At 28.1% G+C, this 17,713-nt stretch overlaps 2 protein-coding genes across 2 annotated transcripts; both read left to right on the top strand.

Moving 5' to 3' along the window:
- Window positions 1–6,820, top strand: LOC140671128 (uncharacterized). The gene is made up of 9 exons (XM_072902247.1): window positions 1–163; window positions 1,565–1,678; window positions 1,860–1,977; window positions 4,344–4,605; window positions 4,742–4,858; window positions 4,937–5,027; window positions 5,449–5,573; window positions 6,462–6,594; window positions 6,721–6,820. The coding sequence occupies exons 1-9, from the start codon at window positions 20–22 to the stop codon at window positions 6,772–6,774; spliced, it is 1,158 nt and encodes a 385-aa protein (XP_072758348.1). The 5' UTR covers window positions 1–19; the 3' UTR covers window positions 6,775–6,820.
- Window positions 6,821–10,060: 3,240 nt separating this feature from the next.
- LOC140671129 (uncharacterized) lies at window positions 10,061–17,613 on the top strand. Its single transcript, XM_072902249.1, has 9 exons — window positions 10,061–10,238; window positions 12,035–12,148; window positions 12,334–12,451; window positions 14,040–14,301; window positions 14,438–14,554; window positions 14,633–14,723; window positions 15,171–15,295; window positions 17,227–17,359; window positions 17,482–17,613. Exons 1-9 carry the CDS (start codon window positions 10,095–10,097, stop codon window positions 17,533–17,535), a joined length of 1,158 nt encoding a protein of 385 aa, XP_072758350.1. The 5' UTR covers window positions 10,061–10,094; the 3' UTR covers window positions 17,536–17,613.
- The last annotated feature ends 100 nt before the right edge of the window (window positions 17,614–17,713 follow it).

Raw genomic sequence — 17,713 nt, forward strand, 5'->3', positions numbered from 1 at the left:
TCCCAGTGTTTTGAAAAAAATGATCGACATCGAGACTAAATACTTTAATCTGAATAGAATTCTTCTACTCATTATTGGCCTGTGGCCTTATCAACAATCAAATTTTACTCGACTTCAATTTATTTGTCTATCTTGTATTCTAACGACACACGTTATATTTCAGGTAAGTTTTAATAGTGAATGTAAATATTTTCATATAATTTTAATTATACTATGAAGCAATCTTTTTCTATATTTTTGATATAAAATTTAAATATCATAAATTAGATTAACATTAAATTATTATGTCAACTATATTACAATTGTATATAATCATAACTTTGCTTATAGTTTAGTTATATAATATATACACACACACACACACACACACGCAAACATATATATATAAACTATGTATGTATATAATTTTTCTTTGAGTTGCACTGGTTTGAAAATAGTCAAATTTTTAAGTATAAAAAGTATTTCTTATATTTTTAAGTAGTATACACACACACTATTTGTATATGTAGAGAGTATTTCATTTTGAACAATACATTTTAACATTTTTTTTGTAACTCATAGACAAAAATTGTACAGTTTCGAGAAAAGCACATAATAAAAATATAGATTTGACTTTGGGTATAATCTTCTGAAGATTAGATCAAAGTCATCGATGTTTTTAAATAAGATCTTTTTGAAGATAAGATATTTTCGAATGTAGATTATTGTGGGAAAAATTTTTGTTTTAAAATTGCATTATTTAAAATGAGGCATAATACATATATATAATAAAATTACAACCTACATACATAAAAAATTAATATTAAACATTTGCACAGATGTATAATTCTACGTATACATGTATTCTGTTTTTTTCAATGTTTATGTTATAAATAAAAATCTGTCACAAGTATTATCAATTTTGAGAAAAGATTTATTAATATAAAATACACATTTTATATGTTTATGTTTTCTTTCTCTCTCTCTCTCTCTCTCTCTCTCTATGTGTGCGTATGCGCGCATAGCTTTAGAGGAATAAAAAAATAATAAACATAATATGTAAATAACCTTTTCTGATAAAAAAATCAGAATTTGAATATACAAGCCAATTAGAACGAGAATGCAAAAAGTGTAGATGTAATGAAGTATTAAATATCAGAAAAATAAGCATTTTATTTTCTTTTTCCATTTTAAATGGTACACTTACCTATAAAAGTTTGATCCATATCACTACTGAACTATATACATAAAAGAGGGTTGCCTAAAGCGTGAAAGAGGGAAGAGTTAGGTTTCGTCGTACAATCAAATTCAAAAGTTTTGCTTTACTATGAAAGCATATACCACTATTATCTTAGCAAGGTAAAACTTCAATAAATTTTTGACATTGTCTGTATCACTGTATACATAGTATGTAATTTGTTGCGTTCTGCGTAGGCGCAGTACCAAAAAAAAAAAAAAAATTAAATTGTCAAGTTATTACGTACTACTTTTTACATCCTGGCTCTAATTGACCTGTTTCTTTCTTTCAATTTTCATATAATGGAGCTTTTCAGTATAAATTTGTAAATAAAATTACTGTTTGCAGTGTACCATATTTATCTCACAAAAATGTACTCCGGATCTCATTACCAAAGTTCTATCTTCCATATTTTTCTATTTACTTTTTGTAATCAAATACAACATGTTCTCTGTCAAAGCTGTAAGTTGATAGCTTACAGAGTTAAAGACTTATACAGCTTATATACAGTTAATAACTTTATGAGTTGACTCAAAGTTTACTCATCTGACGGGATAAAACATACTTATCAAATAAGTTTTTACGTTTCTATATTTTCTGGCTTATTAAATACAAAAATCAACATATAAAGTTGCTAAAACAGGTAAAGGATTTATTGGAAGAACTACTACATGTATACAATGGGTTAATAGATAAAACAGAAATTGCTATTGTAGACGAATATGGACGTAATAGCAAACGTTACACCATTGCACTTACAAGTAAGATAATCTTCTTAACACGCAAGTGCTGTCAAGATTTCACTTTTAGAAAATCGAAAAATTGAAAAATTGATTTTACAATTATAATAATTTCTCTGTGTACATGTTATTATTACTCTTCCACTTTGGGGTTACGGAAATCGTAGTAAAATTTTTTTAGTTTTTCTTTTTCTTATGCATGCTTACAATAACTAATCTTATTTAACTTATATTCTGTTTTTAATCTAGTAATTAATCTTTATTACTATCTCTTATTTTATATATTATAATATCTAACTTCTTTGCTCATGCGACTCTCTTTCTTCCTCTCTCTCCTCTCTCTCTCTCTCTCTCTCTCTCTCTCTCTCTCTCTCTCTCTCTCTCTCTCTCTCTCTCTCTCTCTCTCTCTCTCTCTCTCTCTCTCTCTCTCTCTCTCTCTCTCTCTCTCTCTCTCTCTCTCTCTCTCTCTCTCTCTCTCTCTCTCTCTCTCTCTCTCTCTCTCTCTCTCTCTCTCTCTCTCTCTCTCTCTCTCTCTCTCTCTCTCTCTCTCTCTCTCTCTCTCTCTCTCTCTCTCTCTCTCTCTCTCTCTCTCTCTCTCTCTCTCTCTCTCTCTCTCTCTCTCCTCTCTCTCTCTCTCTCTCTCTCTCTCTCTCTCTCTCTCTCTCTCTCTCTCTCTCTCTCTCTCTCTCTCTCTTCTCTCTCTCTCTCTCTCTCTCTCTCTCTCTCTCTCTCTCTCTCTCTCTCTCTCTCTCTCTCTCTCTCTCTCTCTCTTTCTCTCTCTCTCTCTCTCTCTCTCTCTCTCTCTCTCTCTCTCTCTCTCTCTCTCTCTCTCTCTCTCTCTCTCTCTCTCTCTCTCTCTCTCTCTCTCTCTCTCTCTCTCTCTCTCTCTCTCTCTCTCTCTCTCTCTCTCTCTCTCTCTCTCTCTCTCTCTCTCTCTCTCTCTCTCTCTCTCTCTCTCTCTCTCTCTCTCTCTCTCTCTCTCTCTCTCTCTCTCTCTCTCTCTCTCTCTCTCTCTCTCTCTCTCTCTCTCTCTCTCTCTCTCTCTCTCTCTCTCTCTCTCTCTCTCTCTCTCTCTCTCTCTCTCTCTCTCTCTCTCTCTCTCTCTCTCTCTCTCTCTCTCTCTCTCTCTCTCTCTCTCTCTCTCTCTCTCTCTCTCTCTCTCTCTCTCTCTCTCTCTCTCTCTCTCTTTCTCTCTCTCGCACAATATTTTTTTATTTCTATACCTTTTATTCTCTTTTCTATTTTTCCTTTTATCAGCATCAATCTTCTTTGTCTGCATCTTCTATCAATCTCTTTATAATATATAATGTATAATATATAGTATAATATAGTATACAGTATACAGTAAACAATATATAGTAGTAAAGATATAGTTGCAATGTATTCATGATTGCAATTAAAAGTGAATGCGTAAATGGATAAAAAAAAATTAAAAGTAAATTAGAGAAAGTAAATTAAATATTAAATTATTATTCAGGAAGAAGTATCAATCAATAGAAGTATCAATTAAGATACAATCAATAAAATTTAATATAAATGTATACAATTACATATAAAATATGTCTATATATGTTTTTTGTGTGTGTAATTTTAGTCTTACATTCAAGATAAATAGTAAAAAGCATGCAAATAAAAAATAATTAAGAAGAAATTTTTTTTGACACATTTTTTAATTATTAAGAAAACATTATTTACACGTTATTATGCAGGATGCTGACAGGTTAAGTAGCCAAGCTTGAAATATAAATTTAAAAATCAAAAAAATAATTTTTTATAGAAGTCTTTCTTCGCAAACGTTTCCTTTAAGAAATATTAGTTTCTTAAGTTAGAAAACTATAGAAATAAATGATATAATTTAGGTTTATTCTCTTTATTGTTTTACAGTAATTAATATTTTTTAATTATTAAATGATGTGTTAATTGTCTCTAACCCGAAGGCATGTATCAATCGATGAGAGAACAAGTGACTTTCAAAACAAAAAAAGAGATATTTTGACATTATTCATTCTGTAAAACTTGACTAAAAGACAAGTTTGGCAAATTAATACAAAAACATCCTGGATATACATTTTTATATGCGCAATTTCGTCTCACTTATTCAAATTTCTAAAAAAAACTATTCTAAAATTATTCTTCTATTTTTCAATTATTCTTATTATTTTATTTATCTTTTTTTGGTATATACAATAAGAGATTGCACAAGAGAAAAAAAATATATAAACATATCTTATAATACATATAATTATAAACATATATTTATATTTTATTATATATAAATTTTTTTCACGGATATACATATGTACAAAAATATAAGGTAATGTATAAACCAATGTAAAATGTATATAACAGAAATTTAATTGGCAATATATTTTCCAACATTTTTTTAGTATTTGCCGTTATCATAATGTTTGCTTTTATCGTTGCATCATTTTGGTCGAATATTTTGAACATTTTTTTCCCGACAAACGTGTCAAGATCACATCACTTGCTAATTATGACGGAATATTTTTTTGATGATGAAGAATATGTTTATTTTATACTATTTCACTCTATTGCATCGATGTGCATCGGCACAACTACAGCGGTAGCGACAGGAACAATGTTTCTCTCGTACCTTCAACATGTTTGTGGAATGTTCAAAATTGCCAGGTATCAGCAGGTGAACGCAAAAATGGCCATAAAGATTCGGATAATTTTCAAAAAAATCAGTTAAATTTAATCAAAAACAATTATTCTCTATTTGATAAATATTTGTAAATAATTACAACACGAACATTATTTATAGTTATCGCATCCAATGTGCAATGAGCACGGATATGTTACAAAATATTAATCTTAGAAAACAAATTTTGATATTTAAGAGTTTAATTTGTGCTGTAAATATTCATCGAGAAGCTATGAAGTTTGTATAAACTCGATAATCAGAATACGTTATATGTAGACATACATTTTATATTAATAAATTTTTTTATTTTCAAAGATTGTCCAAACACTTGCAATACAGTTGTGAAACAATGATGTTTTTTTTAGTATTATTTGGAGTAGTCTCGCTGAGTCTCAATTTATTTCGAGTAAGTTTTCTGATTCATAGTTATTATAAATCTACTCTCAGACGATAACAAGCATATGATGTGCAGAAATACGAATGTTTCATTACATTATTATGTGCCAGTACTTTTTATTAAGTACAGTCAGAATCGCTTATCTTAATAAACTAAAAAAAAACACAAGAGAAATAGTAGTTATTTTTTACAATTATTTTTGAACGATTCCAGTCCATAAATTTCTTATTACGTCAAAATTTTGAGATATTTGCGATTATATTCGCAAAAAGATTATTTTAAGATATTATAGATATATTTTAAATGTATTTTATCATGTTATGACTTTGATATATAATGTATTTTCATAGTAATTAATCAATATATAATATTAAGTATATTATTAGAACTATTATTGAGGACCAAATAATTTTTAATTTAATTTTTTTAGATTGCGTCAACAGAAGAAGTCATATTGCCGTTTCTAGGTGCATCTGCGGCTATCTTGTATATGTTTTTAGCCAATTATATCTGTCAAATTGTAATGAATCATAATCATGACGTATATGTTACCGCGTAAGAATCTTCAGTAAAATATATACAGTATGCATAAAGACTCATATACTTATATTAAATGTAGAGATCAATAATTCAGCACAACAAGCATGATATTGTTAAAGTTAACTCATAACAAACATTTTTCAATGCACAGAGATTTTATCGAGAGATTTGTCGCTTATAATTCATTTTTGGTAGTTATACAGAATAACGGACCACCTCCCGATGTCAATGACCTTGACATAAATTATCAAGGTCATGAGTAAGGTACTGAAGGTCTTAGGCGCTCGTTGTTTATTAAAAAGTTATTAATAAAAAATGTATAATAGACAATATGTAACTTTCGGATACCGTGTAGCCATGTTTTCGTATTGTTATATTGTATCGCTGAGAATAGTAATTCGTCTTTGTTTATCTTTTTTATTGAAATTTTACTTCTATGTTCGTGACATTTCTTGTAAACTTGAAATTCTTTTGAGGACAATAATGAATCGTACTTTCAATGGATCTATTAAATGTGATACATTGAATGCGTAGGCGGAGCCCCTCCCCTTGCAACCCTTCCCCACAAAAAACTAACCCAACTCCACCTGTATCTAAAGTATATTAGATTTTGCTTTGTGATACAGATTGGGTTGGGTTCGTTTTTTATGCGATAGGAGTGCAGGCGCCCACGCGTTTACTATAAAGTCATTATACATTGTTTAATGTTACTTCACTTTCGACAAAAACGAAAAATTACATCTCATTTTTCAAACTATTTTTTTTTAATAACTTTTTAATAAACAACGAGTGCCGGCTAAAACCTTGAGAACCTTATTTAGGGTCATGACCTTAATAATATATGTCAAGGTCATTGACATCAGGAGATGGTCCGTTATTCTGTATAATTACCTCATTTTTTAGATATAATGCTCGATGGTATGTAGCTCCATTGCATATACAGAGAATGATACTGTTTCTGTTACAAAGACAATCGAAAACTTTTAATTTGGGCGTTGGTGGATTGTTTATCGCATCTATAGAGTGTTTTGCTACGGTATGAGAAAAAGATGTAATAAAATATGTACATATATTAAAATATATAGCGTATGCGATAAAAATGACAAGTATAATAAGCAGCATAAATAATAGCCTGAAAAAAATGAAATAAATTACATTGCAGCTCGTGAAAACCTCGATATCTTATTTTACAGTCATATATTCTACACGGAAATAAGATTATAATAGTTTGAATTAAATAAAATTAAGAGATAAAAGAGACATAATAAAGAAACATCGTAATTAAGAAACAAAATATTGTGTTTTTATTATAATTATGTGTGCATGCGCGCGTGCGTGCGTGCGTGCATGCGTGCGTGCGTGCATGCGTGCGTGTGTGTGTGTGTGTGTGTGTAAATTCTGCAATTATGGAACAGTTAAATTTTCTTAAAAAGTAGGAAAAATTCGACCAACTGTAACTTCGTTAAAATGAACAAAATTTAAATGTGAAAAAAATTTTTAAAGCTTGAAACCTTTACTTTCAAAAACTTACCATTATTTATATGTTCCTGTGAATTTCATTACTTTTACATGTAGAAAACTACGAGCTGAACAAAATGCAAAATTTGTTTTTTACTTTCTGGGCCTGTTACGTGCCTAAAAAAAATCTACGAAAATTTTAAACTTTCAAATGTGAAAAGTTTTCTCAATAAAATCATTTTTTTTATTTGTTAACAATTTTTTTACTGAGTTGCCTTCCATCAAATAAAAAGTGAGCACCTTGACTTTGATTGCTAATAACTTCGTTAAAAATCATCGTACACCGCTATGAGCAAAAAAGATTCTTAAAGCTGGAACTTTGCTCTATCAAATGGAATAATAATCAGATTTTTTAAACAAACATTTAAACATGCTATAAAGAGATAAAAATAACGTAAAAATTATCAACTTTTCCTTTTTTTTAAGAAAGCAATTGTGTGGATAATTCACAAATTTTTGAACTACACGTTTTTTTACACTTTGAAGTACACTATATTTGACAAAGAATGGTCGAATAGCTATAATATTTTTTCATGATGGTCACTATAATTTTATGAGGCAAAATGTACTAGAAATTATGAAATTGCTTAATTTCAGTAAGAAAAAATGGGAAATAAAGTCAATTAATGTTAAAAAATTGGTTTCCAGTACACTGACACTACATTGTGTTTTACTAATTGTAAGTGGCAGTAAGAGGAACAGAAACATTTTTTTATTTTTTTTCCATTAAAATTTAAAAAAATTTCAAAACCGCAAAAATTTCAAAGTTTAAAACTCCTTTCCTTTAAATTTAAGTTTTGTCCATTTTTTTCAAAGTTACAGTTGTTTGAACTTTGTCTATTTAAAAAAAAAATGTAAATGCTTTCTTCCTAATTATTGTGCAGTATGTATATATGAAGCAAAGATAAAGCACAGCACAATACACAAAAAAGTAATAAACTTTGTAAAAATTAGTTAAAAGATATAGAATAAAACTGTTCCGTACATAAAAAAACTAGAAAATTAATTTATAATGCGTTAACTATATGTACATTATCTTATATATGTAAATTTGGTGTAAAATAAGTATACAAAAACGTATGCAAATATTCTGTGAAAGAAATTAAAAATGTAATATTTTACAAGTAATTTGTTAAATAGAACTTCATTATTTTCAATTACTTTATTATAAATTATTGCTTTGTGTAAATAAAATAGAATGTGAATAAGCTTTTTACATACTATAGCAATAGAAAAAAATTGATTGTTATTCTAGAAGATTTAATAATGTCAAATAATTAAAAATAATTATAATTTAATTATTGCGCATATTATTTTTTTTTTTATTTAATGAGAAAATCTAATGCAATTTTACGATTACTTATTTGGCTCGGTAAAATGTATTTGACCTAACCTGCAAATCCATGTTTTCCAGCTGCTAGTACTCGATACACGTACTTACCAGTCTTTAGGTCTCTTTCACTTCAACAATCCCTTTTTCTTTGTACGATTGACACGTGGGGTGAGTTTTGTGTCCTAACATCGCTTGTCTGGCCCCACTCAACCGTATCGTCATATTTTTGCCCGGTAAATCGTTGTCATTGACGTTGTATTAGTGACATTGACATATGTATAGTTTCTTAAATATCTCTAAATAATTAATAATTTTTTTTTATATACTTCTAATTTAATATAATCTTACATTATGTATATTTATAAATAATTGCTTTTAATTTAATATTTAATATTTTAATAATAATTTTTTCAAATAGATAATATAAATTTTATGTTTATGTTTCTTATATTTTAATACTGCTTTCAAATATAATATAAAAACAATATAAAGTTTATTCCATTTTACTATTGAAAAAAATTCAATTAAAAAAGCTATTTGTAACTTGATCTTTCGTCATTTTATCCATTACTAAATATCATTCTATCTGCATGTGTTGATATAACGAAATTAATATTTTGTTAAAAATAACTAATTTTTTAAAAATAATTTATATGATTTTTTAATTTTTACACATATGATAAGCAAAACTTTAATAATGTGAAAAAATAAATTATTTTTATATTTTCGTAGAAATTAAGATGAATCGATAAACTTTAACATCATTATTTTAGTTTTGTTTTCTCCTAAATGCACAACAACTTTGTTTTTCTTTCAAAAACATATTATAAATCAGTCTCAAAACATATACTTATATAATACAAAAAACAGAAAAGAAAAGAAAAAAAAGAAATGGAAACAAAGAAGAGACAATTACATACAAATTAAATAAATTAAAAATTTAGAATAAATTTAACAAGTTTTATTTAATTACATAAATTTTAAAAATTGTGAAAAACTCGAGGGATTCTTTCTTAAATTTGACTTACCAACATTACACGCAGACACGTTCACATATGAATATTCACGTATGTGTAATTTACCATTGAACATTTATTTATAAATACACGATTTCTAATGCACATTTTAAGATATTGAATTAATAAACAAAAATGCTCTATAAATAATATTAAAATAATTATTAAAAACGCTCTACGCAGACCTGATCAATTCATCTTCAAAAGTAACACGAGCTATAGAATAGAAAGATACTGAAAAACTGAACATTTTTGTCGAGGAGTACATGTTATGGAGAGAAGTGTACGTTACGAATGCGCACAAGAAACTGAAGGGTGTGAAATTGTGGTATAAAAAATGTGACGACTACGCGTGCGCGACTTTTGCGTAAATATTCTCAATGAATGTAAGTATTTTCTTATTTTCTTATGGAAAATAAGATATTTGGTTAATTTCAGTTATTATATCGATCGCATAGATAGAGACTGTATTCCGAGTAAGGTAAAGAAAATGCACAAGATAATATCTTATGTCGCCTTGTATCATACGAAATTAAGTAATTTGTGCTCAAATTTACACCAAAAGAAAACAGTGAATAATAGTTGATCGATCAATGGATAAAAGAGGGGATAACAGTAAGTCTCGTCAGCTACTCCACCAGTCATACACGTCCCAGTGTTTTGAAAAAAATGATTGACATCGAGACTAAATACTTTAATCTGAATAGGATTCTTCTACTCGCTATTGGTCTGTGGCCTTATCAACAATCAAATTTTACTCGACTTCAATTTATTTGTCTATCTTGTATTCTAACGACACACGTTATATTTCAGGTAAGTTTTAATAGTGAATGTAAATATTTTCATATAATTTTAATTACTGTGAAGCAATCTATTTCTATATTTTTGATATAGAATTTAAATATCATAAATTAGATTAACATTAAATTATTATGTCAACTATATTACAATTGTATATAATCATAACTTTGCTTATAGTTTAGTTATATAATATACACACACACACACACACAAACTATGTATGTATATAATTTTTCTTTGAGTTGCAATGGTTTGAAAATAGTCAAATTTTTAAGTATGAAAAGTATTTCTTATATTTTTAAGTAGTATACACACACACTATCTGTATATGTAGAGAGTATTTTATTTTGAACAATACATTTTAACATCTTTTTTGTAACTCATAGACAAAAATTGTACAGTTTTGAGAAGAGCACATAATAAAAATATAGATTTGACTTTGGGTATAATCTTCTGAAGATTAGATCAAAGTCATTGATGTTTTTAAATAAGATCTTTTTGAAGATAAGATATTTTCGAATGTAGATTATTGTGGGAAAAATTTTTGTTTTAAAATTGCATTATTTAAAATGAGGCATAATACATATATATAATAAAATTATAACCCATATACATAAAAAATTAATATTAAACATTTGCACAGATGTATAATTCTACGTATACATGTATTCTGTTTTTTTCAATGTTTATGTTATAAATAATAATCTGTCACAAGTATTATCAATTTTGAGAAAAGATTTATTAATACAAAATACACATTTTATATGTTTATGTTTTCTCTCTCTCTCTCTCTCTCTCTCTATCTCTATCTCTCTCTTTCTTTCTCTCTGTGTGTGTGTGTGTGTGTGTGTGTGTGTGTGTGTGTGTGTGTGTGTGTGTGTGTGTGTGTGTGTACGTATGCGCGCATAGCTTTGGAGGAATATTAAAGTAATTAACATAATATGTAAATAACCTTTCCTGATAAAAAAATCAGAATCTGAATATACAAGCCAATTAGAACGAGGATGCAAAAAGTGTAGATGTAATGAAGAATTAAATATCAGAAAAATATGCGATTTTATTTTCTTTTTCGATTTTAAATGGTACATTTACCTATAAAAGTTTGATCCATATCACTACTATATACATAAAAGAGAGTTGCCTAAAGCGTGAAAGAGGGAAGAGTTAGGTTTCGTCGTACAATCAAATTCAAAAGTTTTGCTTTACTATTGTGGGATAATATTTTCTTGCTATCTATTAAATAGTTAAACTATCCCGAAAGAAAAGGGACACTAATCAAACGGAAAATTAAATCACCTCAAAAAGAAACCTCGCGATAAAACTGCACACACACTAATGTCTTAATGTCTTCTCCTGATGTGTCATAATATTTTTTTTTTTTTTGCTATTCAATTGTCGCGGACTTATGTCGCGCTCTCATGTATGCATACGCGCGTTGCGCATTTCGCTGCCAATCATGCATCAATCATACGTACACACCAATCACGCGTACATAAAACAAATGCATCTTCTCTTTCTCTCACACACACACACTCTCTCTCACACTATGAAAGCATATACCACTATTATTTTAGCAAGGTAAAGCTTCAATAAATTTTTGACATTGTCTGTATCACTGTATACATAGTATGTAATTTGTTGCGTTCTACGTAGGCGCAGTAACAAAAAAAAAAGAAGTAAAAATTAAATTGTCAAGTTATTACGTACTACTTTTTACATCCTGGCTCTAATTGACCTGTTTCTTTCTTTCAATTTTTATATAATGGAGCTTTTCAGTATAAATTTGTAAATAAAATTACTGTTTGCAGTGTACCATATTTGTCTCACAAAAATGTACTCCGGATCTCATTACCAAAGTTCTATCTTCCATATTTTTCTATTTACTTTTTGTAATCAAATACAACATGTTCTCTGTCAAAGCTGTAAGTTGATATCTTACAGAGTTAAAGACTTATACAGCTTATATACAGTTAATAACTTTATGAGTTGACTCAAAGTTTACTCATCTGATGGGATAAAACATAGTTATCAAATACATAAGTTTTTACATTTTTATGTTTTGTGGCTTATTAAGTACAAAAATCAACATATTAAGTTGCTAAAACAGGTGAGGAATTTATTGGAAGAACTGCTACATGTATATAATGGGTTAACAGATGAAACAGAAATAGCTATTGTAGACGAATATGGACGTAATAGCAAACGTTATACCATTGCACTTACAAGTAAGATAATTGTCTTGACACGCAAGTGCTGTCAAGATTTCACTTTCAGAAAATCGAAAAATTGGAAAATTGATTTTACAATTATAATTATCTTTCTGTGTACATGTATTTATTACTCTTTCCCTTTAGGGGTTACAGAAATCGTAGTAAAATTTTTTAGTTTTTTTTCTTTTATATGTTTATAAAAACTAACCTTATTTAATTTACATTCTGTATTTAATTTAGTAATTAATCTTTATTACCATCTCGGATTTTATATATTATAATATCTAACTTCTTTGCTCATGCAACTCTTTCTCTCTCTCTCTCTCTCTCTCTCTCTCTCTCTCTCTCTCTCTCTCTCTCTCTCTCTCTCTCTCGCACAATATTTTTTTTGTTTCTACATCTTTCATTCTCTTTTTTCTTATGAATTCATAAAGGCTTGAATTGCTGTTTACAATTCTATTTCTCATCTTTTATTTTTTTTTCTATTCTTCCTTTCTTCAGCATCAATTTTCTTTGCCTTCATCTTCTATCAATCTTTTTATAATATATAATGTATAATATATAGTATAATATACAATACAGTATATAGTAGAAAAGGTATAGTTGCAATGTATTCATGATTGCAATTAAAAGTAAATGCGTAAATGGATAAAAAAAATTAAAAATAAATTAAAGAAAGAAAATTAAATATTAAATTATTATCCAGGAAGAAGTATCAAGATACAATCAATAAAATTTAATATAAGTGTATACAATTACATATAAAATATGTCTATATATGTTTTTGTGTGTGTAATTTTAGTCTTACATACAAGATAAATAGTAAAAAGTATACAAATAAAAAAATAATTAAGAGAAAATTTTTTTCGACACATTTTTTAATTAGTAAGAAAATATTATTTACACGTTATTATGCAAGATGCTGACAGGTTAAGTAACCAAGCTTAAAATATGAATTTAGAAGTTAAAAAAATAATTTTTTATAGAAGCCTTTTCTCGCAAACGTTTCTTTTAAGAAATATTAGCTATTTAAGTTACAAAACTATAGAAATGAATGATGTTGAAATAATCTGGGTTTATTCTCTTTATTGTTTTACAGTAATTAATATTTAATTGTTAAATGTTTTGTTAATTGTCTCTAACCTGAAAGCATGTACCAATTGATAAGAGAACGAGTGACCTTTAAAACAAAAAAAGAGACATTTTGACATTATTCATTCTGTAAATCCTGACTAAAAAGCAAGTTTGACAAATTAATTCAAAAACATTCTGGATATACATTTTAATAAGCGCAATTTCGTCTCGCTTATTCAAATTTCTAGAAAAAAACAATTCTAAAATTATTCTTCTATTTTACAATTATACTTATTATTTTATTTATCTTTTTTTTGATATATACGGACAGACATTGCACAAAAGAAAAAAAATATATAAACGTATGTTATAATACATATAATTATAAACATATATATTGATATTTGATTGTATATAAATTTTTTTCACGGATATACATATGTTCAAAAATATAAAGTAATGTATAAACCAATGTAAAATGTATATAGCAGAAATTTAAATGGCAATATATTTCTTAACACTTTTTTAGTATTTGCCGTTTTCGCAATGTTTGCTTTTATCGTTGCATCATTTTGGTCGAATATTTTGAACATTTTTTTTCCGACAAACGTGTCAAGATCACATCACTTGCTAATTATGACGGAATATTTTTTTGATGAAGAAGAATATTTTTATTTTATACTATTTCACTCTATTGCATCGATATGTATTGGAACAACTACAGCGGTAGCGACAGGAACAATGTTTCTCTCGTACCTTCAACATGTTTGTGGAATGTTCAAAATTGCCAGGTATCAGCAGGTGAACGCAAAAATAGCCATAAAGATTCGGATAGTTTTCAAAAAAATCAGTTAAATACAATCGAAAACAATTATTCTCTATTTGATAAATATTTGTATATAATTACAACACGAACATTATTTGTAGTTATCGTATCCAATGTGCAATGAGCATGGACATGTTACAAAATATTAATCTGAGAAAACAAATTTTGATATTTAAGGGTTTAATTTGTGCTGTAAATATTCATCGAGAAGCTATGATGTTTGTATAAACTCAGTAATCAGAATACGTTATATGTTGACATACATATTATATTAAAAATTTTTTTTATTTTTAAAGATTGTCCAAACACTTGCAATACAGTTGTGAAACAATGATGTTTTTTTTAGTATTATTTGGAGTAGTCTCGTTGAGTCTCAATTTATTTCAAGTAAGTTTTCTAATTCATTGTTATTATAAATTTACTTTCAGACAATGACAAGCATAAAATGTACAGAAATATACAAATGTTTTATTACATTATTATGTAACAGTACTTTTTATTAAGTACAGCCAGAATTGTCTATCTTAATCAAATAAAAAAACACAAGAGAAATAATAATTATTTTCTGCAATTATTTTTTAACGATTCCAGTCCATAAATTTTTTATTACGTCAAAATTTTGAGATATTTGCGATTAAATTCGCAAAAAGTTTATTTTATTATATTTTACATGTCGTTTAAATGTATTTTATCGTGTTATGACTTTGATATATGATGTATTACAGAATTTTCATTGCAATTAATAAATATATAATATTAAATATATTATTAGAACTATTATTTGATTATTGAGGAAATATATTGACCAAATATTTTTTAATTTAATTTTTTTAGATTGCGTCAACAAAGGAAGTCATATTGCCATCTCTATTTACATGTGGCACTATCTTGTATATGTTTTTAGCCAATTATACCTGTCAAATTGTAATGAATCATAATCATGACGTATATATTACCGCGTAAGAATCTTCAGTAAAATATATACAGTATGCATAAAGACTCATACTTATATTAAATGTAGAGATCAATAATTCAGCACAACAAGCATGATATTGTTGAAGTTAATTCATAACAAACACTTTTCAATGCACTTCAGGGATTTTATCGAGAGATTTGTCGCTTATAATTCATTTTTGGTAATTACACAGAATAACGGACCATCTCCCGATGTCAATGACCTTGACATAAATTATCAAGGTCATGAGTAAGTTACTGAAGGTTTAGCCGACGCTCGTTATTAAAAAGTTATTAATAAAAAATATTTAATGGACAATATGTAACTTTCGGACACCGTGTATCCATTTTTTCGTATTGTTATATTGTATCCCCAAGAATAGTAATTCGTCTTTGTTTATCTTTTTTACTGAAATTTTACCTGTATGTTCGTGACATTTCTTGTAAACTTGAAATTGTTTTGAGGACAATAATGAATCGTACTTTCAATGAATCTATTAAATGTGATACATTGAATGCGTGGGCGGAGCCCCTCCTCTTGCAACCCTTCCCCACAAAAAACTAAAGAACAAATTTATTAAGACACACAAAAATCCTATCCCTAGTCCCATGAAAACAAACGTGGTATACAAAATTAATTGTCTAAATTGCGACGCTTCTTATGTTGGTCAAACGGGCAGAAAGCTGAATACTAGGATAAAAGAACATAAGACCAACATAATGAAGCCCAATAACAACAAATCAGTGATCACTGACCACCGCCTAATATACAATCATGACTTTGATTGAGACAATGCACAAATACTAGATAATGAGCCCTATTACACAAAAAGACTGATATCTGAAATGTTATACATTAAACGACAAATAAATAGCATAAATCTACAAACAGATATAGAATGTTTGCCAGCTATTTACAATGATATAATAAACAAACTGCCTAAGATCTAATGTCACCTATCTAACTCTTTCCATCTTAAATGTATTTTTCGCCCTTGAGCTCATTACCATCTGTACCATCGGCATAACCACACGTTAAACATCAGTTGTCGCGATATATATACCATAGATTCAACAACACACAAACGGAATGCATATCCTGTCAGCTTTTTCTGAGTCACCACCATTATACACAAACTAACGGTAAATTACTTTATTACAAACAGGTATTTATTATACTCATTTTACTAATACAGACTTAACCCCTCAATCTAACTGCATACCTCCCTCGGTCTGGAAACCTCGGAGAATTGCCTCGCGGGATTATTATGCAAGCCGTACAATAAAAGAGCCGAACAAGTTGGATCGTTTTATATATATGTAATTTATACAACTAACATGCGATAAATATGTACAGCGGTTCTGAGGCATTGATCCATTTAATCATGCGAATACGATCACGAATTTTATGTTCACACATGTCTTACGCCTTTATTATGCGATGTTTTTTCATTAATTTCTTTTTTATCTATTTATAATTCATTTATTTAATTTATATATTATGCTGAAGAGGATTCAAAACATGAATCGAAACGTTCAAATCTTTATTATAATTTCCGTCATTCTATAGAATGTTACTAATGTACTTAATGTCAATACAATTGCGACACATCACCTATATAAAAAACTTATAATTTTATATTCACATCTCCTCGCTTCTATTGCCTCTTTCTTACTTACTTATTTATATTTATTAATTCGGAGCTCTTTCGATAATTTTATCATTATACAATGTTTAATGTTACTTCACTTTCAACAAAAACGAAAAATTACATCTCATTTTTCAAACTATTTTTTTTAATAACTTTTTAATAAACAACGAGTGCCGGCTAAAATCTTGAGAACCTTATTTAGGGTCATGACCTTAATAATATATGACAAGGTCATTGACATCAGGAGGTGGTCCGTTATTCTGTATAATTACCTCATTTTTTAGATATAATGCTCGATGGTATGTAGCTCCATTGCATATACAGAGAATGATACTGTTTCTGTTACAAAGACAATCGAAAACTTTTACTTTGGGCGTTGGTGGATTGTTTATCGCATCTATAGAGTGTTTTGCTACGGTATGAGAAAAAGATGTAATAAAATATGTACATATATTAAAATAGCATATATGATAAAAATGACAGCTATAATAAGCAGCATAATTAATAGCCTCAAAAAAATGAGATAAATTTCATTGCAGCTTGTGAAGACCTCGATATCTTATTTTACAGTCATATATTCTACACGGAAATAAGATTATAATAGTTTGAATTAAATAAAAATAAGAGATAAAAGAGACAGCATAGTAAAGTAACATCATAATTAAGAAACAAAATATTGTGTTTTTATTATAATTGTGTGTGTGTGTGTGTGTGTGTGTGTGTGTGTGTGTGTGTGTGTGTATGCACGCATAGCTTTAGAGGAATAAAAAA

Source organism: Anoplolepis gracilipes, chromosome 11 (assembly GCF_047496725.1).
Source record: "Anoplolepis gracilipes chromosome 11, ASM4749672v1, whole genome shotgun sequence".
Classification (NCBI taxonomy): Eukaryota; Metazoa; Arthropoda; class Insecta; order Hymenoptera; family Formicidae; genus Anoplolepis; species Anoplolepis gracilipes.

Bases quoted from the DNA above. Each gene is read 5' to 3' on its own strand.
- LOC140671129 (XM_072902249.1), top strand. From the start codon at position 10,095: ATGATTGACATCGAGACTAAATACTTTAATCTGAATAGGATTCTTCTA. The intron at 14,302-14,437 runs GTATCAGCAGGT...CATTATTTGTAG, and splicing joins GGAATGTTCAAAATTGCCAG to TTATCGTATCCAATGTGCAA. The intron at 17,360-17,481 runs GTATGAGAAAAA...ATTTCATTGCAG, and splicing joins CTATAGAGTGTTTTGCTACG to CTTGTGAAGACCTCGATATC.
- LOC140671128 (XM_072902247.1), top strand. From the start codon at position 20: ATGATCGACATCGAGACTAAATACTTTAATCTGAATAGAATTCTTCTA. The intron at 5,028-5,448 runs GTAAGTTTTCTG...TAATTTTTTTAG, and splicing joins TGAGTCTCAATTTATTTCGA to ATTGCGTCAACAGAAGAAGT. The intron at 5,574-6,461 runs GTAAGAATCTTC...CTCATTTTTTAG, and splicing joins CATGACGTATATGTTACCGC to ATATAATGCTCGATGGTATG.